General features: G+C 38.9%; 1 protein-coding gene across 3 annotated transcripts in view; it reads left to right on the top strand.

The window, feature by feature from the left end:
- Nucleotides 1–26,964, top strand: part of cep89 (centrosomal protein 89) — a 103,074-nt gene that overhangs the window by 4,528 nt on the left and 71,582 nt on the right. For 2 of the 3 annotated variants that reach the window (XM_057362502.1, XM_057362416.1), the window contains exons 8-15: nucleotides 1,473–1,577; nucleotides 3,253–3,441; nucleotides 3,921–4,063; nucleotides 16,189–16,239; nucleotides 17,453–17,536; nucleotides 19,139–19,239; nucleotides 20,275–20,390; nucleotides 20,593–20,773. In XM_057362502.1, the coding sequence (XP_057218485.1) occupies nucleotides 1,473–1,577; nucleotides 3,253–3,441; nucleotides 3,921–4,063; nucleotides 16,189–16,239; nucleotides 17,453–17,536; nucleotides 19,139–19,239; nucleotides 20,275–20,390; nucleotides 20,593–20,773 (970 nt within the window). The remainder of the gene's footprint in view (nucleotides 1–1,472; nucleotides 1,578–3,252; nucleotides 3,442–3,920; nucleotides 4,064–16,188; nucleotides 16,240–17,452; nucleotides 17,537–19,138; nucleotides 19,240–20,274; nucleotides 20,391–20,592; nucleotides 20,774–26,964) is intronic. The other variant, XM_057362585.1, reaches the window with a different exon arrangement.

Raw genomic sequence — 26,964 nt, forward strand, 5'->3', positions numbered from 1 at the left:
ATCTCATGAATCCATAAACAAATAATCCGTAATCAAAAACATGAAGCTTCTTAGTTCCAATCTTAGTGTCAATTGGGAGATGCAATCAAACCAGCATTAGTCGAGTCTAGTGCATGAGGTTTGTAGGAAGGATGGATTTTCTCTAAAAGAGAGCCTGAAGCAGCAGGTTTGGGCAGTTGCTGCAAAGTGATCAATGGACGACAGCCAAGCTTTATATGCACCGGCAGACAACAGCTGTGTCACCTTTAACAGCAACAGAGACTTCCAGCGAGGGAGATTTTTGCTTGTTTTGTCAAGGATGACCTAGACGTCTGATCTTTGGGATGAGATTTCCTGATCAATGGGCTGAGATGTCAGTAATGCAGACAAAACCTTCTCTGTGCTTGTAAAGTTAGAGAGCTAAGGGAATGACAGAGAACTTAGGAGTGCCGGAGCAATATGGCTTCACTAGGAGTACTGGGGAAGGGCTATTTTTTCACCTTTATATCCAATGTTAAGCCCTGTGAGCTTTTGTCAAGGATGTTTGACGTGATTTAACACGGCATCTTCCAGGGCTTCTGACATGAATTGGAGTCCGTCATCAAATGCTTGACCTCAGTGAGATATAAACCCTACAGTAGGTCTCAGTATTGTATAGGGCAGAGTGACTGGTAAGTAATGTATTAATGATGGAGGAGCATGTCGGAAAAGGTCAGTGATGGTCATCTGGCTGAGAGGAGAGAGTATTAAGCATTAAGTGGGAATCAATTGGGCATAGTGAAGGGTAAAGAGCTCTATCACTTCTTGGTCATGGGATACTTTCAAATGGATTAAGGGAGACAATGGCTTCTGTAGGAGCTGGGATGCTGTTGAAAAGGTCTTGTGATTGAGGTAGTTCATGACCCACTTCGAAGTCATTCAAAGTGGGTCATGAAGTCCTCAGTGGTGAGAGAGAAGGAAAGAGGGCAGGCACTGTATAGAGGAAGGTCGGAGAATTATTTGTGTTTATTGTGAAGTGATATTACCAGTGTCTCTGAGCACCTTAAGCTTTCTTCCACTTCCTCCATGGTATACACAATTTATGTCTATTTTATGTCTATATGTCTATCTGATATTCAAAGACATGTAGTATTATAGTAGCAATAGACTTTTAAGATGAGAAGAATTAGGTTTGAGTGGCTAATATTTAGAGTGGTTGTAGCACCGTTTACAGAGATGTCAAGAAGGATATACAGGGGAGTCTAAGTAAATGGTTGAAGCAGGTGGGAAGCTATTGAGACTTCCTCTGAAGCTGTCTGTGGATAAATGACAGGACAGTCAGTGTGAGATAAAAACTGATCAGATCAATAATGAAGTTACAGTGACTTACAGTTACAATAGTGTATTATTCAATCACTCACTGATTCTCACTAATTTATTCTGTCAATCAGTTCATCGCATGCCCATTTACTGTTTTAATCACTTGTTTTGTTTTTCATATTGTTTTTCCTCAGATCTGAACGATGATGTGAGTGTGCAGTCTCAAAAATCAACATTGAACACTCCTAAGAGAAAGACGTCACGTCGAGTGAGAGGAAAAGGGAGAGAAATCAGTTCAGGTGAAAGACAAGTACCTGCAAAATGCTCTTTGATTTCTTACCTTCTCTGATAAATGCAGTTTTTATCTTTTAACAACACCTATGCAACTCTAAACTAACAACTCACTTTAAAATGACAGCTAAACATGTCTAGACATTTGAAGCCACTACCTTTATTAAGCCGTATTGCCTAAAGTCCTCTTATCAGAAGGAAACCAGATTTATACAATCCCTAAACTTTAATCTAATTTTAGTGTTATCTGTTTAGTAAAGAGCTTTTTAATACACAGTCAGATTTTTATGACCATACTGTATTTTGTTAAGTATTTAAACTACCACACATAAGATTTTGTACAATAAGCTACATTAGATCTCAAGCTATGTTCACACCGGCAGTGACTTTGTCGCTGTGTTTCACCCAACTCTATTAAGTCCTTCTGAGGCGTTCCTATTTCTGGTTGTCCTACTAGCAGTTATAAACAAATAAGCAACCGTTCACTGCACTTTACTTCACTGAGAGACAGATGACTAAAGCTCCACTCCCATTGGTAGTCGCTCCTAAAAGTTGCTCATATTTTTCTCAACTTTGTCGTGATGCTGGACATGCACACTTCTTGTTGCCAACGGTCACTGTCGCTCATATTGCCAAAAGTTGCTTAGCTCTTGATGAAATAAAGAAAATCAAGATGCTGTCTCTGTCAGTCGCTTCATTATTTAGGTGTATGTTTTCTTTTATTATATGATGACATTATTTAACTATATAATGTCTGCTCAAATAAATTCTCTCTGCTACTTAATATCACGAAGATGTATGATCACTGGTATTTTAATCATTGCTAGTGAATAATAGAATTCAATAGAATTAATGATTTAAGTAACAGACTACTATACAGCGGCAGGCTCATTAATGTGTGTTAGAACTAAACAGAGGGTCATAAAAACATTTACCATTTGCCCATCAAGTGCTTAATAATAGTTTTAGACGGAAGTATTTGATCTGCCGTGGGAAATTTGGCTTGGGAAATGATGTTGTCAGTTTACACAATCCTATCTTTACCATCTTCTTTTTTGTACTTTCTGCGCTGTTTTCTAATTTGCGGTGTAACATTTTTGAAAATACACATTTTCATTTTTGCCATTTTGTTGTGCCTTTGTTGTAATCTGTTACATTGTGCTCTGCTGTGTCTTTCTAGCCTATTGTATACCTACGAGTTGTTTTATGTTTGTGTAATTCTTAATTTCATTCTATTTCTTGATTTTTTTATTCCGTGTGTGGCTGTTCTGTGTTTTGACCTGTTCTGCCCTTGCTGTGTGTAACTGTGCTGTGTCCTGCTCTGCCCTGTGTATGTTTCTGTTTTGTCATACTGTGTTTTCTAATCTATATGCTACTGTGCTGTGTCCTGCCCTGTGTGTGGCTGTGTGGTGTCTTCTCCTGTCCTTATGGGGTGTGTGTGTGACTGTGGTATGTCCTGTGTGTGGCTGTGTGGTGTCTTCTCCTGTCCTTATGGGGTGTGTGTGTGACTGTGGTATGTCCTGTGTGTGGCTGGGCTGTTTTTTGTCCTGCCCTGTGTGCGGCTATGCATGGCTGTGTCTTTTCCTCTGTGTGGCTTTGCTGTGTCCTTTATTGTGTGTTCTGTGTGACTGTGCTGTGCTGTGCTGTGCTGTGTCCTGTGCTGTGTGTGGCTGTGTGGTGCAGAGGCTGGGAAAGTGTTGCGCTGTGCGCTAGACATGCAGCAGTCGCTGGTAAAGGAGCTAAGAGAGCAGACTCAGGTTCTGGCTCAGGAAAAAGAAAGGCTGGAGAAGAGATGTTTACAACAGAATCATCAGATAGAGAAACTCCAGCAGGAGCTCTCTCAGCCTCACACAGAGAGAGGAAATTCTACAGGTGCCTCTTCACTCCACCCTCACTCACTGTCCCACATGTCCCACAGAGGGGCTTTCCAAAATTAAGCAACCAATTGTGGAACAAAATCTGCCAATGCTGGATTTATTTTCAGCATATGGCTACAGAACTTTATTTTCAAGTATCTTACAAGCCGCTTTCTGTGGGGATACTCATTGCACATCTTTATAATTGAGTAGGGCCATCCTTTTTCACACAAAGGTCTTGGGCATGGATTCAACAAGGTGCTTAAAACACCACTATGGATGTTTCTTCAATTATTCTTCAATTAATGTTTCTTTTTTTGTTTAAATAGCTTCATAATTTATTTTTGTGCTCTTTTTATGTCATGTATTTGTCCTCCTCCTAAAATATGAAAATCAATAAAAACACTAAAATTGATAATCAAATTTACAGTTGTGCAGTATATGCATTTGCATGTCAGCTATGATCTAACTATATGTAGCTGTATGTGTGTGTAGGTGAAAGCTCTGAGTTGCTGAATCTAAGACAGCAGGCTCAGGAGCTGGTGGATGAGAATGATGGCCTGAAGATGACAGTCCACCGTCTCAACGTGGAGCTCAGCAGATACCAGGCCAGATTCCGGCCTCTCGCAAAAGATGAGGTAAAACAGCTCAGTTTCTCTTCACACTGTGCAGTTTAAAGGAACATTCCACTTTTTTGGAAATATGATCATTTTCAAACTCCCCAAGAGTTAATCAATTGAGTTTTACAGTTTTGGAATGTATTCTGCCGATCTCCGGGACAGGCGATAGCAGCATAGCTTAGCATAGATCATTGAATCTAATTAGACCAGTAGCATCGCGTTCAAAAATGACCAGAGTTTTGATATTTTTCCTATTTAAAACTTAACTCTTCTGTAGTTATATCGTGTACTAAGAAAGGCGGAAAATGAAAAGTTGCGATTTTCTAGGCCGATTTGATTAGGAACTATACTCCCATTCCGGCGTAATAATCAAGGAAGTTTGCTGCCATAACATGGCCGCAGCAGGCACAGTGTTATCACGCAGCGCATGTGGAAATAGGCTAACTTCAGTCAACATATACTGTAGAGCAGTGGTCACCAACCCTGTTCCTGGAGATCGACCGTCCTGCAGACTGCAGCTCCAACCCTGCTTCAGCACACCTGTCTGTAATTATCAAGCAAACCTGAACACCTTGATTAGATAGTTCAGGTGTGTTTGATTGGGGTTAGAGCTGAAATCTTCAGGACAGTCGATCTCCAGGAGCAGGGTTGGTGACCACTGCTGTAGAGGGTATGCATTGACTTCACTTTCCCACGTGAACACGCCGGGACACGCTACCTTGAGTGGTATAACTAAGGCAAAATGGCTGCATTCAATAGGAGGAACAAAAACCGGGACTAAAACACGCAATTATTTGCTGAAACTACAAGCAGCTGGACTCGACGGTGATCCTTACGACTACCTTATGACTTTCAAAGGAATCAGGTGTTCTTAGACACTCAAATGTTGGGCGGAATTGCGTTTCCTGGTATTGTAACCATTCATTTTGCCCAGTGTCTTACCACTCAAGCAGGCGTGTTCCGGAGTGTTCATGTGGGAAAGTGACAACACGTGCATACCCTCTATACAAGTTACCTAGCTTGGGACTAATTTCACACTGGAAGTTTTGATGACAAAGTGTTGTCACTTGCCACTGAGAAACATCCTGCTCCAGTCGTGGTGGAGTTTCTTATGGATTAGCCTCTTCGGATGCTTCTTTGTCAGACTCGGGCTCAAACTGGTAAGGTAAAATCCCCGCCATCTCTATCTACACATATAATATATATAACATCCAACCACCTGTAAACCGTAATCCAGTAATGATGGTAGGCGTTCCATTTGCGACACACGATGAATGCGTTTTTACCAATCACAACAGACTACACCATCTGACCAATCACATGACACTAGACTAGCGGATAGGAGGGGACTAGACGGATGAATCGCGGAACGAATCATTTGAGAGTCAGACAAGAAGTATGGTAAGAATAACTGCCTATTATTACGACATAATAGTGTTTTTACACCTTGTATGTACATAAACTTGTTGTTGGACACTCCATAAACCAAAGTAGGACCTTAAAAATCATATGCTACTTACTCTTTAAAGGTTGAGATGTAGCACCTTAAGTTGCCCAGAAGTGCAACGGCCCATGTAACAGTATTGACACATATGCCAACTTCATGGGTCCATAACTTAAAAATGATACAGTAAAAATGTCTTCTTTTTTGCTTGCTGATAGTCAAGGACACTGGGTATAACCCCAATGTGAAACTTTCAATGCACCTCAGAGTCAACTCAAAATGGCCCGTGACTGCAATGGCCCATTGAACAGTATTGTGATATACGCCAACCTCATGGGTCCATAACTTTAAAATATGTTATAGTAAAATGTTCTGTATCTTGCATGATGATATAGGCAATAATAATTGGTATAACTCTGCAATGACACTTTCAATGCACCATCAAAGCCAGCTGAGATAAAGCTCCGCCAATGGTCCAATATTTCAATGTCTCATTTATATGTTTTGTCACATATGCCAACTTCATGATTCATAACTTAAAAATGCTACAGTAGAAATGCCAACATGTCTTTACATGGGTTTGTAACTAGCCAAGAGCACCATATGTAATCGATAACTAGTACATTGACTGATACATTGAAATGTTGTTCTGTCGTTATATCTTTGTATAACTATAATAACCATGAATCAGAACCAGAATTTAGAATGAGCTTTATATGCCAACCTTGCACACACGCACAAACACAGGAAATAGAAATAAAACATTAAAACATGAATGCATAGCATAATACATAAGATGCAATAGGACAGGTTAATTACAGATATGCATAGCTAGTACCGCATATTAACACGGTTCATACTGTGCATTTTACAAACATAAACATAATTTAAACAGTTCTGCCAAAGTGATATTGAGAAAGGAGGGAGTGATGAGCATGGATTCAGCCTCGTCTCATGAAGGCAGTCTGTGTCAGGAATGCGTTACTGTGACCTGAGGACTTTTCCATCAAATGCCTTAACTGTCATATTTTAACTAGAACAGTTATACTTGGATTTTGTTAAAAATAAATACTCATATTACATTTAGTGGTTTCTGTAATACAGCTGTGGCTTGAAAGTATAATTTGTGTAATGACCATATTGTATAAAACATGACTAATATGGAATCGGATCACTTTCTCTTGTGCACCGCCCACTCCCCCACTCTTCTTCTAATAGCGTTCACGCCCATTTTAGTTGCATTTTTCAAAACAACAATGAGGTGGACTGTATCTGAAAAGGGGGGTTTCATGACCCTTTAAACTCAGTACTGTAATAATGACAGTAATTCTAAATGAAAATAGTTTTGTTGGGTTTATTAGCTTTCTCTGTCTGTCTTGTTTGTTAGAATTTTTAAACTTCTAACGCAAGTAAACGTGCGCGCGCACAGCCTGTCTTTCACGGCTCGTTTAAACTCGCATGTGTGTCCACCGTACCGCGAGTCTCTGCTGACTGACGCGCATCTCTCATGTCCGCTGACTGCACGCGCGTGCACATGCATCATGTATTGTACAGACTGTAGTTCATCTCTCGCTGCTCCGTCTACATGGGTTATGTATGCTAACAGTGATGCTAAACTCTGACACATGCTAAACTCATGTTGAAGTCGTTCACTCTGTGTAAAACGAACGTAAATTCCATTCAACCTGATTCCTTGTCTTACGTTAAAACTGTGGTCATTTCACCTAGGTAAAATGACATTCAACACGACTTCTACTTGTTTTTAAAAATATAAAAAAATGAATAAATCAACCAATATATGTGATATATATCTGATTGAGTTCTTTGCTAACACAAAAAACTGCAAACACATACATCTTTAGAGTAGAATTCACTCATAAGAGTTTTAACTTTTTTATTGAAGTTGCAGCAAAAATCAACCAACTTCTAATACTACAGACCCAAGATAAAGACAATTTATTTTACATTTCAGAAAAAATGAAATAAAGCAATGTTAGTTTCATAAACAGAAACAGACGAGAAAGTTGAATTAAAGTTGGCCTTTATCATGACAGAGTCTTAAGAATCGAGCTATGCGCCCTGGAGTTTGGGAAAAAAATATCCTCAAATCCGTGGCCACATTGTAAACTGTATCATAAATTGAAGTCCGTATTAAAAAATCTGTATGAATTGTTCTCACGCATTTGCAAAGCTATAAGCTATACAGTATATTATAAGTTGTGTGATTACAATGGAAACATTATTGGAAACATTTTATACACATCTCCAGTTTACAGCGCGAATAACTGCGTTCCAACCGGCTGCCCTTCTCACGCCCAACAGAATGACTGTATATAACATTCTTTTTTTTCTTTTGGGATTTTTTTCTTTTTTTAGTCACAACAGATTTCCTTTATTTAGATAAGAGTGTTAGTTCTGATGAGTTTTGATAAATGTGTAAAAAAAATACAGTCCGTTTGGAGACAACAGTAAAAAATAATTCAGGAGCATTTTTTAAAAATATGAATAAACACTTTAATGTAAAATCGAATAATCAAAATAATCACAATTACAATATGAAACGGCATATAGAATAGGCTAATTATTTTTGTCTTGGTGGTGTAGCCACAATTTTTTTCCCTATATTCTTGTTCGTCTGTTTGTTCGTGCACACGCTTCGGGTGTGTCTGTCAGCGCGAGTAAGATAGTTTTAATAACATCCCAGCTAACACAGTTACGTTGTGACGACGTACCTGGACCGCAACATATTCGTTGCCACGACGTACTAGGGCTGGGCGGTATGACCAAAAATTTATATAACGGTGTTTTCCAGATTTATACCGGTTTCCCGGTACATGGCGGTATTTTTTTTACCACATTTTCTACTGATTGAGAGAGGAAATAGTGCTGTTGATTGACTTAAAATGCCCTTTTATACTGGTGACAGTGACAGTATCCCCTATAATAACTGCAAAGTTTAGACTTCTTTAACAACTGAATAGCATGCGAAGGTAAATTGCATACATAATATTTAAGCAAATAAATAGAGAACAGTTTACTATATTTAAGTTGTCAAAATGCAAAGTTGTATGTTGTTTAGGTGAGAACAAAAATAAATGTCAAAATAAATTACATTTGTGTCTGTAGAATTACCAGTTGAGTCTCTAAAATACCCTATATACATAATGACCTTCAACTGCATTTAATGACAAAGCAGTTGCAATTTTACATATTTTTTTTACAGAGAAAATCCATAAATTATTACTTCATTACATTTTGGGAACTGTAAAAATACTATAAATTGCTTTTAAAAAAACATAATATTTCTGTAATTTAAAATTACAGGAAATTAACCATAATTTAATTAGTATTTTTTAGTACAGCAAAAATCCGTAAAATAACAGGCATTAACTTTTTAATGGAAAAAGGAAAAATTCTGTAAAATAATACACACCATTACCTGTAAAATTACTTTTTTTTAACAGTGCGTGTTTTACTCACCCTCAAGTAGACATGTGCCCGGTTAACCGCGGTTACCACGAAATCCTGCTGAAACCGAGTTGGCTGCGATAATGCAAAATATAGATTATTTTATTGATGCGTCGCTTGTCCGTGAAGCACGGCTCTGGGATCAGTAGGAAATGCTGCTCGATCTAAAAGCAGTGCGAGTTTAAGTCGCTTATAACGTGCATTTAAAAAAGCAACACCCGTCAAACATGATCATTATAAATATACTTTATTATCATGAAAATACCTGAGGAGGCTTGAGGATCAGTGATGAAAACATGTCCTTTGGCATTTCCTAGAACTACTTGTGTTATGGTCTTCTTCTGCAGTGCGTATTTGGAGTTTCTGCACGAGAGCGCCCTCTGGCTTTCAGATGCAGCAGCATTTTACCGTACTGCAATTTTCGGTTAACCGGGCATATGTCTAAGGCATGCTGATTGAATATGACTTTCTTGAAGAATAATGCAATCGAATTTATAATACCACGTATCATTTTACTTCCAAGCGGTTGAATGGGAGTGAAAGGGCGTCGACTTTTTGAAGCTCCAAAAAGTGCATCCATCGATCAAAGAACTGCTCGACACGGCTCTGTGGTCTTAACAAAGGTAAACGCATCGATTTGCTTCAGAACACCTTTGTTAAGACCACAGAGCCATGTTGAGCAGTTCTTTGAATATTTTTAGACACTAGCCAAACAGTTAACTGGCAGTCAGGCGCGCACGCGTCCGATGAAACGGCCTATATATTATATACTATATATATATATATATATATATACTATATATATATATACTGTATATATACTGTATATATTGATAAGTGATTTGATTTTAGGTATGCAATAATGTTACACTGACATAGACACAATAAAATGTATTTGAATGATCTTACTATGTCCAGACCAGAAACATAAAATACAATTTTAAGGATGGTTTTCTAAAATTATATATGTTTGTGTTTGTTATATAGGCAGTCTTATTTTTATGACACTTTATTATAATGCTAAAGATCCTTTGTGACAAGTTAATTGCTAGCATATCTACAGTCGGGATGGAAGAAACTATAGTTAATTTGATTTTATTAATGAAAAAGGAATTGGTTCTGAGAATTTTTAGTAGTTTTACTAACACTGTCTCCTTTCAGTCTTGCAGGGTGTGATTAGATGACGCGCCACAGTAATGATAGGCAATTTTTACTTTCATCTCCCACTGCCTGTTTAATGCAGAGATGATAGTTTGAGGGATATTATAATTTCAAAGGAGCATTAACCAGCGAGAGGTTGCGATCCCATTGGTTTGTGCGTGTGGAATCAGAGAATATCTTTGCTTTACCCTGCTGTGTATTTTGGCTTCAGCCTTCTGAATACATCAGAATTTACTAAAGCAGGGGTCTCCTGTTCTGCTTAGCACCATATCTAATGAAACACTTGTTTTTCTGCTGAAGTTCATGCTGAGAGCATGCAAGCCCGTACAAACAGCAACATTTATGGATTATGTTAGTCGAGTTAGTATGGACAACATTTGGGGGAAATGTTGTTGTTCTAACATGTTGTTATGTGGATTTAGAGTTATTTTCATATGACTATGTACTGGATAAAATGTAAATTTAATACTACATTATAACTACATTATAACAAATTTACAATGTACCCTCGGAACTTCAGAAAGAGCTGTTTTTTTATATGTAGGAGTTGTTATGTTGGCGTACCAAATAACTTTCCAGCAACGTAACTTTGTGATTCCCATATTCGTTGTGATGACGTAACATTGGACGTTGCTGGGATGTGGTGATTTCCTCCTGAAGACATACCTGGAACGCACCATATTCATCGCAGTGACGTACCAAATAACGTTTCTGGGATGTGATGAGCATGTCCTAACGACCAAACAGTCACGTTATTAAAATAGTTTTTTATTAAATTCAAACAATTATCATGCCTCACATGGAGGATTAAATTAATTTGTTATTTAATCTGTGCGTTAAAGATTAAATGTTATGCATAATTAGAGTAATTCTCTATTCAAATATGTATAAAGCACAGTATAATGATGAATAAAACTCAACACAGCACTGTACATCACAATCATATATTTTATTTAGATATTGAAGTAAATTACATAAATAACCATAGACTTCAACACAATATAGATTTAAAGCAGATATTTATTGACAGAGATGAATAAACATTATCTCTAAGCTTAAAATTATTCTTGTCTTACCACATAAGTTTAACAGGTTGTCCGTTTTTAGAAACAACAATCAAAAGCTTCTTTAGTCACACTCACAAACATCAGGGTCCATTCATTTAAATGCGCCAAATCGACCGAAAATCATCAAAATATGTGTTTACGCTCTAAATATATAGAAACGCAGTTTTAATTGTGGTATCGAATTAAACTCGAGTTTAATAGCTGTCAGAAGTCAGATTTTTAGCATTCATCTTGACATTATAACAGATTTTACTCTGATCATAAATATTCCATACAATAACATAATAAATAGAAATTACCAGATTCATTGATCAAATGACCAGTATCCAGGTTATCTGAAGACCAGTACATCACATCACTACAACGTTCTCCATGGGATTAATTCACGACGTTATTTGAGGACATGGCTCGTATGTTTCTGGAACGTTAGCAAAAATGACCAGATTCATTAATCAAATGAAATGACCGGTGTTCAGGTTATCTGAAGACCAGTACATCACGTCGCTACAATGTTCTCCATGGGATTAATTCACAACGTTATTTGAGGAAGTGGGTCGGACGTTTCTGGAACGTTAGCAAAAATGACCAGATTCATTAATCAAATGACCAGTGTCCAGGTTCTCTGAAGGCCAGTACATCACGTCGCTACAACGTTCTCCATGGGATTAATTCACAACATAATTTGAGGACGTGGCTAGGACGTTTCTGGAACGTAAGCAAAAATTCTAAGAAATGGAACATTGCCAAGACTTCCTCAGACCGTGGTCACAAAGTAATGTCACGGTGACCAAATGAAGACAAACTGGCAACGTCGTCAAAACGTACTGTGTTTGCTGGGTTCTTTATACAGTTATAAAGTCAGCCGGGTCTGCGCAAACTGCGCGTCCTCTTCATACAGCGCGAGCTACACAGTTATAAAGTCAGGCTAATCTGATCTGTACAGTGCAAGGTTTTATTTTTCTTAGCCTTGTTCATATTTGTTTACAAAGCGCAGCCCGCAGCACAGAGCAGCGAGAGTCACGTGACGAAAGTGAAACATTTGTTGGTATAACGATGCCAGCTCAACATCGTCATGTCTATCAGCCATCGGTGATGAACGATGGCATCGTCTGTCGGACCAACCCTACAATGGATAAGTTTGTGACATGGAATGAAAGGAAAACCAGAAATTCTGCACCAGCAGACAAAACCAAGACAGACAGTGGACAAAGTTTATTACCATTTTGTTGGGGCGATTGGGGACAGGTGGGGCTCGGAACCCTTCCCTACCTCCAAAGTGGGGAATGGCAGAAAAAGTTTAAGAAACACTGCCTTAAAGCTTGCACACCGGGAAGATAATCTCCAGCATTTTTCAAGACGTTTTTTGGCATTCATACCCAAATGATTTTCACTGCCGATGAGCCGAGTGAACGTGCAAATTCACTCCCTAACATAGATGGCACTTAATGAAAAACAAAAACACCCCGGTACACAAGGTGGCGCTGTGCAACTTTATGCTTCTGACACTAGCTTTTCACACAGAAGAAGAGCTTCCTCTTCATCAATGTGTGCTCGGCAAGACCATTTTGTGCTTGAGCGCCACCAAGTCGTGTTTTACTGCAACTTCAGCAGCTCCAGGCACGTGAACAAAAGCGTCAATCTCATTGGTTGTGTCAATCTGAGTCGGCATGTCAAACCAAAAAAACGAGCCGACGTGTTTAAAAAAAAAGACGCTTTTACACCAGGTGTTTTGCGCGTCGGTGTGCACACTCACATCGGCGCCCTTTGTTTAGTCACGAGGCGTTAAACGTCGACGATAAACGCTCGCGATTATCGTCCCGGTGTGGACAAGCCTTTAGACCAACCCACAGCTGATTCACACAATTACACAATTAGAGATTTAGAAATGCTAAACATTGTAAAACCAGCAGCCCATTACAGTTTCTATTTTTTTCTCATTTTCACATAGTCTGTCATAGGCCTATTGTGTATCAGGCGTTCTCTGTAGGGACTAAAGAAACATTGTAAGGTCCTGCCTCATGGTTCCTATCAGGAAAACAGCTTCATTAAAGTTTATAATATATTCACCTCTTCAGAGGAGTATAAAGACCAGAGCCATTGAAAAACAAAGTTGCGACACACTTTGATCTTGCCGTCGTGTGGTCACGTGGTTCATGGAGCTCTAGTTCCAAACTGTCAGTCTGTTTGAATGGGTTTGTTGCTTTCGTCAACAAAAATTATGACGAAATATCGTCGTCAACGAACCTTTATCACGTGACGAAAACGAGACGAAACGCAACGTAAATGCTGGTCATGTGACAATGACTATAATTAAATGTATAATGCAATATTGTTGACGAATAAAAACGAGACTAAATGTGGTTTACAAAATAAAAACTATGTTAAAATGTCTCTTCATTTTCGTTGACCAAAACGAGACGAGACGAAATGTTATAACGTTATTTCATCTCGTTTAGTCGAGTTATTATTATTATTTTGCAGTATTTCTGTTTCCTGTGTCTCACTTCAAGGGCTGCATCACGTCACTTCCTCAAGCCCCAGTTGCGGCATTATTTAGAAGATGCAGCTGTGGTGAGTTAGCGTAAACGACAACAAACAAAGTTAAGTCTTACACAGAGAAAGGGACCAATGGTCGTAAATTCAAATCAGAGTGTCTTCCGTGTCTGGATTGGATGTATTCTTGAGTCTATAAGGTAACAATAATATAATAAGATAACCTTGTTTTAAATGGTTTTGGCTAAAAGAAAATTTTGGTTTCGTCTATACTACTAGGTACTTATACTATATTGACTGGGTTAAATAGAATTGCATTACTAAAAAGAGACTAAAATACAATTTTCATTGACTAAGACTAGAGTAAATGTCATCAGTTTTCGTTGACTAAAACTAGATGAAAATAGTCATGGATAATTTTGACTAAAATAAGGCTAAAATGCTCAGACTTTTAGTCGACTGAAACTTGACTAGACTAAAAAGAGTATGAACGTGACTAACAACTTGACACAAAGACTAGACTAAAGCTAAAATTAAAACAGGCCGCCAAAAACACCACTACTGGGGAGACAGTTGAAGTAGCTGTATTTGCAACACATTTCACTAAATACCAACACATTACATGCACTGATTACTATGTTGATTCAATTTACTGTATAATAACATTTTATCTGAAGAGTGTAAAGGGGTCGCACACTGGATGCGAGCCGCGCAGCGTTGCGTCTAGGACAACTTTGTTATTAACTTAGTAGAATCGAGAGGTTTTCTGTATTAATGTGCTGTTTTTCCGTTATTCCCAAACAGATAAATGCATCTAGCAGCATATGGGGTGTTTCAGTTCCTGAAATCACATTAAAGATGATTTCAGTCAAATCACATCTAATTTAATGTTATATTATGCGAGTGGCGCTGCAGGACTCAGAACAAAGTCCTGAGTTCTAGTGGAGCGCCGCTAGGCGCCGAATGGCGGTGCCGTAGTGTGTACACCCATAGAAAACAATATGTTCATTTTTAAAAACAATGGCGCTACGCTGCGCGGCTTGGCGCTTCTGCATCCGGTGTGCGACCCCCTTTAGAGAGACGGTATTAATCAGTTTTGTGTGTTTAATTTGACTAGGAAGGATGCATTATGTGCAATACTTCAACAGAATACATGCATTCATCTGTTTCTTATGCTTCTATGATCATCAGTACACGTACCAATGTTAAATTATGTTAAGACATTCACATAAAAATGCACAAGTAATTTATCAATAAATAATCAATGATTGCAAGTAAATGCACCACAAAGAACAGTGAAAAATGAACAAGACAAACAATTTCAGTCAGTAAGAGATTATATTACATAATTTATACAGGGAGAGGGTAGATAACATTTTATTTAATGAGCAGTCTTTATAGAAAATCATTCAACCACACATACAGACACAGAAAATACATTTTTATTAAGGAAAACAATATTTTGTTTCAAAAACATCCTTATAATAAAACGGCAGTTTTACAGATATGTATTTTTATCAACTTGCCTGCGAATGTGTTTGGGAAACAATTAAATGAATGGGCTTCAATGCAATGTTTAGAACTATAGAACCCTCCATGACACGAGTTACGTCTACATTCTATTCTTCCAACGGACGTCTATGCGAGTGTTGCAACTCTGTTTTTCAAAGGCTTTGATAAAGACCTTACATAATGAAGCGTTTTTATTAGCTAAGAATGAGCTATTTCTATCTACATACACCGTGGGTACCCTTACATGGAATTGGCCATGTTGTTTCTACAGTAGCCCTAAACATATGAACTGCTCAACAGAGCGCATTTCGTAAATATGTTATCTCCCTCAGCAAAGAAGCGAAAACTTGATGACATTTTAGTCCTGTGTCAGCCGCCATAGTGCATCGAGAGGGGAACGGGTGGAGTGAGCCGTTGGTTGCAATTCATGAAATGAAAACCAAAGTGTGTCTACTGTCTAGAAAGAGAAACACATAATGTTCTGCTTATGAAATATATCTCTTAAACTCACAATGGCAGCTGTCTTGAAGCAACCTTTGAACTACATCACTTCTGAGCTGTGTGTGTGTGTCAGTGTGTGTTTTATTTGTGTTATATGTGTATCTTGCTGTCCTGCTGGGCCATTGGCTCATATCACTTGTGAGTTCTGAATTACCCTCATGCATTAACGTCTGCAGGCGTCTCATCTCTCATCACTTTGAGGCACACAAATTGCTGCAGCATCACAGATTAAAATCCAACATTACTGGTCATCCCATACAGAACAATTCTTTATGCAATCCTTTTTACCCTTTCTGCCTCATTTCTGTCTTTACTCTGTCTTTCTCATTCTTTTACTTTACAATTCAGCTCTGTCTGGGAACAGAGGACTATAATTACATTTCTGTATAATTGTAGTGCTTTTAGTTGTTTTGTTATGTCCCATAATGTTCTATGTGTGTGACTGAAAAAACTAGGATAATGTGTAGTCTTATGTGCCTTTCTTTTAAATTTTCCAGAATTCTCAGCTCAAAGGCCTGCCAATAAAAGGACCTGCACCTCCTTGGCTGGTATGGGCATGCTATATTATGTAGTTTTATTGTCTCTTTTTGCATATTTGCATACTGTCTCTTCCATTTTTTCTGAATGATTGCTGATTTTTTTGCTGATTTAGACCGCATCATAGTACTGAAACTGCGCTCGTTAAAATTACAAACGACCTGCTTATAGCATCAGATAAAGGTAACATCTCACTCCTAGTCCTGCTCGACCTTAGTGCTGCGTTCGATACTGTAGACCATAAAATACTTCTAGATCGCTTACACAATTATACCGGTATTCAGGGACAGGCACTACAATGGTTCAGATCTTACTTATCAGACAGACATCAATTTGTCCACTTAAATGGGGAATCATCAAATCTACACAAGTAAATTATGGATTGCCTCAGGGATAGGTTTTAGGACCCTTGCTATTCTCCATATACATGCTGCCCCTTGGAAACATTATTAGAAAACATGGAATTAGCTTCCACTGTTATGCAGATAATACGCTATATATCTCATCTAGACCAGATGATTCCTTCCAGCTATCCAAATTGGCAGAATGCATCGAAGATATAAAACATTGGATGACTTGTAATTTCCTTCTATTAAATTCTAATAAAACAGAAATATTACTTATCGGACAGAGCTTCTACCACACTACAACCCATCACTCTCTCTAAGATCTCAAAACTCCAGACTTTTGATAACACCTAGAATAACTAAATCCACCAAAGGGGGTAGAGCTTAGCACCTAAACTCTGGAATAGCCTTCCCCATACTATTCGAGGGTCAGACACACTCTCCAAATTTAAATATAGATTAAAGACATATCTCTTCAGCCAAGCATTCACTTAATGCAAAATATGCTAAATAAACCACCGGGAGACTGCATTTATTAGATATTATTAATAGAATAATCTTGCTTGTTCTATAAACACCATGCACTGTGCTGTGTTTTACCTTTTTTGTGTTTTTCTTATTTTCTCCTGTAAAGCTGCTTTGGAACAATGCACATTGTGAAAAGCGCTATATAAATAAAATTGAATTGAATTGAATTTTTCAGAAAAAAATCTAAGCATACATATTTAACTACAAAATAATGGGCATTCATCCTAATTAAGGGTGATAACTCTTGTCAAACTATTGTTGTTATGAGGGACAGAAGAGAATTACAAACAGATGTTTTGGTTTTATTGTTTTTGTTCAAGGCTCTGATTATATTCTATATTGCCTTTAGGTGGATATGAAATATTTATCACCTCTCCTGCTGGCCTATGAGGACCAGCTGAATGCTAGAGACAAACTTCTCAAGTCCTGTGAGGTGAGTGTGTGTGTGTGTGTGTGTTTATGTTTTATATCCCAGTGGGGACCTAAACCTGAATGCACACCAACACATGGGGACTCGTGTCACTGTGGGGACCAAAATTGAGGTCCTCATGGGCAAAAAAGCTTATAAATTGTACAGAACAATATTTTTTAAAAATCTAAAATTGCAAAAAGTTTTCTATGATCTTTAGGTTTAGGGGTAGGGTTAGGGATAGGGGATTAAAATATACAGTTTGTACAGTATAAAAAAATTACGCCTATGGACTGTCCCCACGGAGATAATAAACTGTGTGTGCGTGTGTGTGCTTGTGTGAGATGAGATAGTGAGTTCACTCCTATTAGATCATTTTGTTGCTGTGTGAGCTTTCTGTTATTCCTATTGAGCGCTTGAAGGTGTGTATTAAATGGTAATAAAAGAATTATGCATGATTTGATCTGTGACATTTAAAACTTTATCAGGAATACAATGAAAATCTAATAATACTGGAAAGGTGGAAATTGATCAGTCTATTGCGGTTTTCTGTGTGATTGATTTCTGTGTAACACTGTATGTGAACTCATCCATTGTATGTATTATCTCGTCAACTGCTTGGGTGTATTCTATTAACCTAGATGGAAGTCATGACTGCCACTGCTAGTCTACTAAGTCTTGTAGTATTATTGCAGTACCGCCAGCCACATTTGTATGCCTTGTCTTGGTCTCAGGATTTTATTTCAATACCACAACATCACTATATTTTCAGTTCATTGTCTGATTTATTTGTAAAGATCATTAATGTGATTGAGTCTAAAACTTCCTGCTTCAAATGCAGGTTTATAAGAATCTTTCAGATGAATTATAGGGAAATGCTGGTCTGGTTTTAGTCTTTAGTCTTACCCTGCCTTGGTCTTGTCTTGGTGTCTAAACACTCTGGTCTTGGTTTAGGTGGTCTTGACTACAACACTAACTTGTACAGTAGTAATGAGATAGACCATAATTGATCTAATGTGGTCCCTCTTATGGTCATTTTTTCTCACTTTGACTTTCTGACCTTTTCTGACTTTTCTCGTTGGTTTTCTGTTAATTTCTCTCGGTCTCTCTTTCTAACACACTTTCAGTGCAGCCAACACTCCCACCATACTTGACTTGAATTTTAAAGATCTTTCTATTCAGACTAATGTTTTAGGTTTCAAAAGAGACTGACAGCCCTTACCTAACTCTCCCTCTGCAGTCACGAGATGAATAATCCATCGATTTCATCAGTGATATTTAATGGTTTGACGTCCTCATTTCAAAGTCATTCTCCACGCAATAGCCACAATACGTCTCACAATGTCAAACCGTCTCGGGTTCTTCTGGAAATTTCTCAAAGATAGATCGAATGTCTCTTAAGAGATGTCGATGTGTTACTGTGAGAGCTTGCTAAGCATCTCTTTTGATGAGATCTGAGGTGACTTTTTGCTCTGTGCACCTGTGCTGAAGTTTCAGATGATCTCTAGCTGAGCTGAATACACTTACAGATGCATTAGAAGACAGTCATGCATACCAATAATCTTTCTTATGTAGGAGTTTCTTGCAAAGCAGAGTAAAGATTGCCTTTGGTTCTTCTCCCGGCAGGAAGAACTTCAGAGTCTGAAAGCACGTGCAGAGGAGGTCATTCAAGAAAATGAGAAACTTCATGCTCAAGCAAACAAAAGCACAGTCAGTAACAAAGAATGGTGAGTTTGAGCATATTTGTAAAAACATGGTTGTGTGGTGCACCCACATATAACATAAGGTTTTTTAATACATACATGACAGGAAAATGTATCATTATTTTAAATTGTCCTGCAGTGTAAAATGAATTTTCAGTGCAAATATTTTATATAATATTTTAATGATATATAAGGCCATAAAAACATTCGTAATATTTGTAAAATAAAAGTGAAGGGTTTCTGAGAGCGTAACATGTCACATCACAGGACATTACAACTTCCCAAAAGTATTTTATGTCAACTACTTGTATGGTTTCGTTTTTTGTGGCTGAAAGTGAAAACTCAGTTGACATCCCCTGAAGCGGATTTCATAACAGGTATTAGAAATAAGAGAGGAAGGGTGAAAATGTCCAGGGGAATTGCGATGTTCCCGAGGGTGAAAACAAAATCAGGGCATCTCTCCTTAAAGCATGTTTCAAGATGGCAGCTGTGCTTCATCTCAGCACTCTGGTCTGTGTTCCTGTATGATTATAGCTGATGATCTGAGGGCTACAGTGAGGAGTGGGGATGCTTCCTCACAAGAAGAAATGGATGTGATATAGGCTCTCAATTTTAATAAATGCTTTTTCATCCTCCTCTGGGTTGTTTACAATTGTTTTTAAAGCGTGTTTTAAGAATGTGTTGTCAAGGGAACAGTGCTTGCATCACCAAGTCCGACAGAAAATTTCAGGATGATAGCACACATTGTATGTTTATATGTGTTAGTGTGAAGAGTTGGGATTAAGAAATAAAGTCTTTGGGGTTACTTTCTCTTTTCATTGATGTGCTTTTCCTGAATTGCTGAATTTAAACCCTGTCTTTGAACTGAACACTTCTTGTGTACGGTACGTTAGCCCAAAGCTTACTTTCTGTCAGGGGGTTAGTTTTTGTTAACTTTGTCTGTTTGTTTGTCTGTCCACTCTATTAGTGAATAAACCTTCATCTCAGCTTTTGCTGCCAGCATTGCTATAATGATAGAACCATTAAAACACTGACACAGGTGTGTGCTTGTGTGTGTAGGAGGCAACTGCAGGAGCAGGCTCGCTTGGTGTTGGAGGAGAATCAAGTGTTGATAGAGCAACTGGAACTGCAGCATACTAAAGCTAAAGAGGCTCACAGCAAACACACACATGAGGGTATGATACACACACCACATCATACAGTGTGAATCAGTGGCATGCAGGGGGGGTAACCTTACGTGAGGATCATCGTGTGCTGTATTGTCTATACTGTGTCTTATATCTTCTTCAGCATGTTGCTTACAACCACCTACACATCATGTTCTGCATACTTATTCAAATGGATACACATGTAACATGTCTGTCTTTGTGTGTGTAGTGTGTAAGGTCACCAAACAGGTGATGCTGTTGGAATCAGAGAAGCATGCTGTGGAAAAAGAGCTAGAGGGGGAGCAAAAGGAGCATCGTGCCCTGAAGACAGAGTTTCAGAGGATACGATTGGCTCTAGAAAGCTCTTTGAGCTTGGCTGAACACAAAGCTGAGACAGACAAACTCAAAAGGTACCAATGATTTATTTAATGTCGCTACAAAGAAAACTGTCATTATTTGCTATTGAATATTGTGCTATTGCTATTTTCTTTAAAGTAGGAAAGACTCACTGCTGTCTTAGTTTACTTTTTATTTATTTGTCTAATAAATCTGGAAGGCAGACACTTCTAATAAAAGACAAAGACAGAATGAAGGTTAAGTTGTAAGGAGAGACATTTATTTCTGTTGATGAGCTGCTGTTGAATTAGGGTTTGCAGTGTGAGGATTCCTTGAAGTCAGGAGAGGTAGTGGTCTGCCTACTGCATTAGACGTTTTAGTCCAGTTACATCAAGATATTAAAAACTCATTGCAAAAACCCATTGTAAATTTAGAACTTACCCAATGAAAGGACGACTTTCCAACTCTGAATGTTATCCTGACAATGTGAATAGAGATAGAAATAGAATGTACACTCATTTTCATTCTAGACACTGTCTGTGTGAGTGAGGTAACATGTAAAGATGATTTAACGGTCCAATGTGTTATTTGTGAAGGATCTATTGACAGTAATAGGATTCTTCCGATTGACGATACTGTCGTGTATCGATGATACTCAGACATATCGGCGATAGCTGATTCCTTAGACTATAGTTGGCTGTTTGCCAATATATGTTGCAAATTATTATTTCAAACGCGCATTGCGCATTTCGTGCAAGAGAGCTTGCATGCTTTTCCTCAGAGAGATTTTATAATGTCCGGGCTTTGAGTTTTCCGCGCACGAGATAGCTTGTAATGCGTGCGGCTCGAACTTTTCCTAGCACCTGAGATAGTTTGTAATGTGCGGGCTTTGAGTTTTCCCCACACGAGAGAGCTTGTTAATCATAGTGTTAGCTTTGTATACTAACTGTGTTGAAAATCTGTGATAATGGGACCACGTAAATAAATGAATAAATATTATGTTTCAGGGAAAAGAGCGATGAACCTTTGTTGCACCCTTAATAGGGCCCTATTGTACACCCGGCGCAATGCGGCGCAAGTGTTTTTGCTAGTTTCCGCCCGACGCAGTTCTCATTTTCCCGTCCTGCGCCGCGTTGTTTAAATAGCAAATGCATTTGCGCTCATTTGTGTGCCCATGTTCTAAAAAATAGGTGTGCTCAGGCGCATTGTTGGCGCGTTGCTATTTTGAGGAACTGAAATAGACCAACTCAAACCTGGTCTAAAGTTAATGGCGCAATATTTTTTTGGTTTAAAAAAAGAGCGCATTAGTAGACAATGTGCCTCTGGGCTGGTCCACATACAACGCGCTTTCACTTTACTTATTACACAGAGGGAAGCGCAGCAGCACACAAATTTATGCCAAATATGAAAAATAAATGGATTACAATGTTAAAGATTATTATTGTGTACATAAAGATAAAAATCCGGCTTTTCATATCTAGGCTAGGCCTAGATGATCTGCTCGCGTGCTTTAACCTCACGCACGAGCAGATGCGTTTAAGCGTCCAGTCTTTGCTCTTGCAAATTACGCCGTGTAAAGGCTTCTTTATACTCGAGGCGTCCGCAGGTTCGCTTGGGTGCGCGCGGCAAACATGACGTCATCGCGGTGTTGGCGGAAGTTCGCTTTGAGTGCGCGCGACCTCATTTCGCGTGGCGGTGTGCACGTCTTTTTTGTAACTGCGCGCGCGGCAACGCATCCGAAAACGAACGAGGGGGATACGAGTCTAGCCGAGCAGGCACGTCTATACATGCATCTCAATGATTAATCCACGCAGAACAATGCAGACTCTGTATCCAATACATTTTAAATAACATATGTAAAGTTTAATATGTGAAGCACTTCTTATGAAAGGTAACTATGGTTTTACTATAATACAAGTGTAGAAACATGTTTTTGTTCTGTTCTGTTTATATTACCATAGTTTTATAAGACACATCATATAACTAATGTGCCTGTAGTGAGACAATAGTAAATTTGTGGCCACTATGATTTATACTATAAATACAAAAGTAAAACCATGGTAAATTGCGTTGTTCAAGCAAACTACTTCTTCTCCACGCTAATACGTGCTGATTAGTTGAATCGATTACTCCGAGTCGCCCTCTGTTGTTTCAAAGAATAGCACATCGGCATGCGCGTCAACTATAAACGCCTCGTCCGTTTGCGGAGATACGCGTGCAGTCAGCGGAGGCACGCATAGCGGACCTAGGCGAATGTATAAATCCCGCCGTGGCGCGATCGCAACTGGCTCTTAAAGGGAATGAGAAATGAGACCCTGATTGGTTTACTGCACGTTACGCCCAAAAAACACCCATTACTCATTAAGAGAATTGGGACAACCCGTTTAGACCATGTGCCCGGGTGCGCCGACTGTTTTCCCGTCATTAAATTAGCAAGTGGATTTGGACACGCCCTGAGTGCACCTGCCCCATGCGCTTTAAACCATGCGCTTAGATCGTGAAAATAGGGCCCTTATAGTGCCAAGTTCATTTGTCATCAGGCCGTCAAACCGGAAAGCTCTGCGATCTCAAAGAGTGCTTTTCCACCATCACGCCGAACGGTTCTATATGGAAGCCCCGTTTCCGCCACGTGATAAAAAAAATCAGGCTCTAAAAAGTCATAATTATGAGATAAAAAGTAAAAATTATGAGATAAAAAGTCATAATTATGAGATAAAAAGTAAAAATTATGAGATAAAAAGTAAAAATTATGACTTAACGTGCACATGCGCAGTGCAGCCAGGACACCGCACGCTGGTGACATCCGCTGGTTAGAATGGTGTAAATGCAACTCAGTGGTTTTACAAACCAATTGCGATTGGTTATATATATATTTTAGTTATTTGTTTTCAGTTTTCAGTATTTTTTTTAAGCTTCCAGTGCAGACATCCAAATGCATCAGCAGACACATAATAATAAAACAGAGTACAAAATATATAAAAATATAAATAAAATACAACTGTAAATAGACAGTAAGTAGTACATATGCGGGTCATTGTGTCAAAATGATTGACAGGTATGATTGACCTTTGCGGGGGGGGGGATAGGCTTGAATTACTTCCGGACCACCCAGGTCGCGAGGGCCCGCCCCCTTTGCGTTGACCTTTGACCGTATCCACCCCATTGTGAGGGACCGCCCACGTCGCATTGAACTTTTGACCGTACCTTCACATCCCATTTTTCCGGGGCATGTTTTAGGGTGTATTGCTACATATCTTATGCGCGAATGAATAAATCAATGAGTGATTAAATAAAGACATGAATATGAATAAGTAATTAAATAAACAATTGGTTATATAAATGATTAAAGCAAGGACTGAATAAGTAAGTAAATGATTGAATGAATAAGTATTTAAATAATGCATTTTATATATATATATATATATATATATATATATACTATACACTCACCTAAAGGATTATTAGGAACACCATACTAATACGGTGTTTGACCCCCTTTCGCCTTCAGAACTGCCTTAATTCTACGTGGCATTGATTCAACAAGGTGCTGAAAGCATTCTTTAGAAATGTTGGCCCATATTGATAGGATAGCATCTTGCAGTTGATGGAGATTTGTGGGATGCACATCCAGGGCACGAAGCTCCCGTTCCACCACATCCCAAAGATGTTCTATCGGGTTGAGATCTGGTGACTGTGGGGGCCATTCTAGTACAGTGAACTCATTGTCATGTTCAAGAAACCAATTTGAAATGATTCGAGCTTTGTGACATGGTGCATTATCCTGCTGGAAGTAGCCATTAGAGGATGGGTACATGGTGGTCATAAAGGGATGGACATGGTCAGAAACAATGCTCAGGTAGGCCGTGGCATTTAAACGATGCCCAATTGGCACTAAGGGGCCTAAAGTGTGCCAAGAAAACATCCCCCACACCATTACACCACCACCACCAGCCTGCACAGTGGTAACAAGGCATGATGGATCCATGTTCTCATTCTGTTTACGCCAAATTCTGACTCTACCATTTGAATGTCTCAACAGAAATCGAGACTCATCAGACCAGGCAACATTTTTCCAGTCTTCAACTGTCCAATTTTGGTGAGCTCGTGCAAATTGTAGCCTCTTTTTCCTATTTGTAGTGGAGATGAGTGGTACCCGGTGGGGTCTTCTGCTGTTGTAGCCCATCTGCCTCAAGGTTGTGCGTGTTGTGGCTTCACAAATGCTTTGCTGCATACCTCGGTTGTAACGAGTGGTTATTTCAGTCAAAGTTGCTCTTCTATCAGCTTGAATCAGTCGGCCCATTCTCCTCTGACCTCTAGCATCAACAAGGCATTTTCGCCCACAGGACTGCCGCATACTGGATGTTTTTCCCTTTTCACACCATTCTTTGTAAACCCTAGAAATGGTTGTGCGTGAAAATCCCAGTAACTGAGCAGATTGTGAAATACTCAGACCGGCCCGTCTGGCACCAACAACCATGCCACGCTCAAAATTGCTTAAATCACCTTTCTTTCCCATTCTGACATTCAGTTTGGAGTTCAGGAGATTGTCTTGACCAGGACCACACCCCTAAATGCATTGAAGCAACTGCCATGTGATTGGTTGATTAGATAATTGCATTAATGAGAAATTGAACAGGTGTTCCTAATAATCCTTTAGGTGAGTGTATATAGGCTGTGATAAAACTGTGGTAAAAACTTACGTTGGTTGAAAGACCGCATTCCTGACGTTATACTGAAAGGACTGTTTCAGACATTCCAGCGTTGCAAACACACCGACTCGTAAATTTGTTTTGAAAGAGGAGGATTGTAACCGGGTGTATTTCAACTTGTTTTCGACCTGTAGGTGACAGCGTCGGACGTTTTAATCATCTACGATTTGTTTTACGTCCATAGCGTGAAAATTGACCGTGTTATTTGAGAATCATTACGTGCTAACTGATCGGCTCAAGACAGCGAAGCTTTGTTTAGGAATAACAACTGTTTCCCACCTGTCATCAGTAGATCACATGAAACAATGCGTGATGAATCGTATCCGGACCTCTCTGTACTCATGATTTAAACCGTTTTAAATCGTCAATCATGTCATTCTCTAGACCATTTGTCGCGCATCTGGCTCATGTTCACACCACATGCGCCGATTTCATCATAAGCATAAACAGGGGGAGGTTTTGTTAAATAAAAGCGGGAAAATAGCGAGGGCAAAATACACAGACATCAACATGGCATGCACGCAGTAGGGATGGGCGATATGGCCCTAAAACTTTATCACGATAATTCCTGGTATTTCTTGCGATAACGATAAAAATGACGATATATCCATAATGTCATCCACCGCTGTTTTTTGCGTCAAGTGATAGTAGCTGCATGTAGTCTAGACCCTCAGAAAAACAAATATTATCAAAAAGTAAAACTTACCCCAAATCAAACAGCTCCTAAAATATACCTACAGTGTTTTTGTAAATATAAAATGTAATAGTGAGATTCGACTTCAAAAGGTTGTAGTAAAGAAAAGTTAAATGAACTAAAGCTCAATAAACACATCATGTCATACCTAAAACTGTATATATTCTATTGTTGGGTGGAAACAATCGATCGCATCACGCTGTCAATCACTCTCTCTTGAACTGTGTGAACCTTCTCTTCTCACAGCAACATACACTGAATCTGTCTATGACTCGCGCTACAGAAAGAGAACAGAAAAATGCGGGTAAAAGAAATCTAATTAAATAATCCATGCTTTTATACGCTCATAAACGTATTTAAAATAACGTAATACAAACTCGCATGTGTACCGTATGTAAACAGGCAGCAGTGCTGTGCGCGCTGTGTCGCTATGAAAGCACATGTGGGCGCGAGCTGCGCACGGGACGCTCCGTTCATCCTGTATATAACAAGCAAGAAATCATACTAAACTATTTGCGCACGCGCACATAACATCTAACGAATGTTTAAATAAATACTTTTAGCCAAACTAAATGTTGTGGTGTAACGCATTATGACTATCAACGAATACTTAACAAACGAATTAAATAAAACGAAAGTGAAACTAAACATTAACTCGGACGCATCTACAGTGCCAACCTAAACGAGATTTAGAGCTTTAGTGCAAACTCTTTCTCAGCTTCACGTCCGCCCTCCGCTATACCCGTTTTCACTTCACATGTGAGCTGTGAATGGGTCTCACAAAGATATCTACAAAGAGAGGGGATGACGTCATCAACTAGAATTTATCGTTTATATCGCGGGAAGACTAATTCCTATCGTG

This window comes from Triplophysa rosa, linkage group LG1, assembly GCF_024868665.1.
Source record: "Triplophysa rosa linkage group LG1, Trosa_1v2, whole genome shotgun sequence".
NCBI classification, from domain to species: domain Eukaryota; kingdom Metazoa; phylum Chordata; class Actinopteri; order Cypriniformes; family Nemacheilidae; genus Triplophysa; species Triplophysa rosa.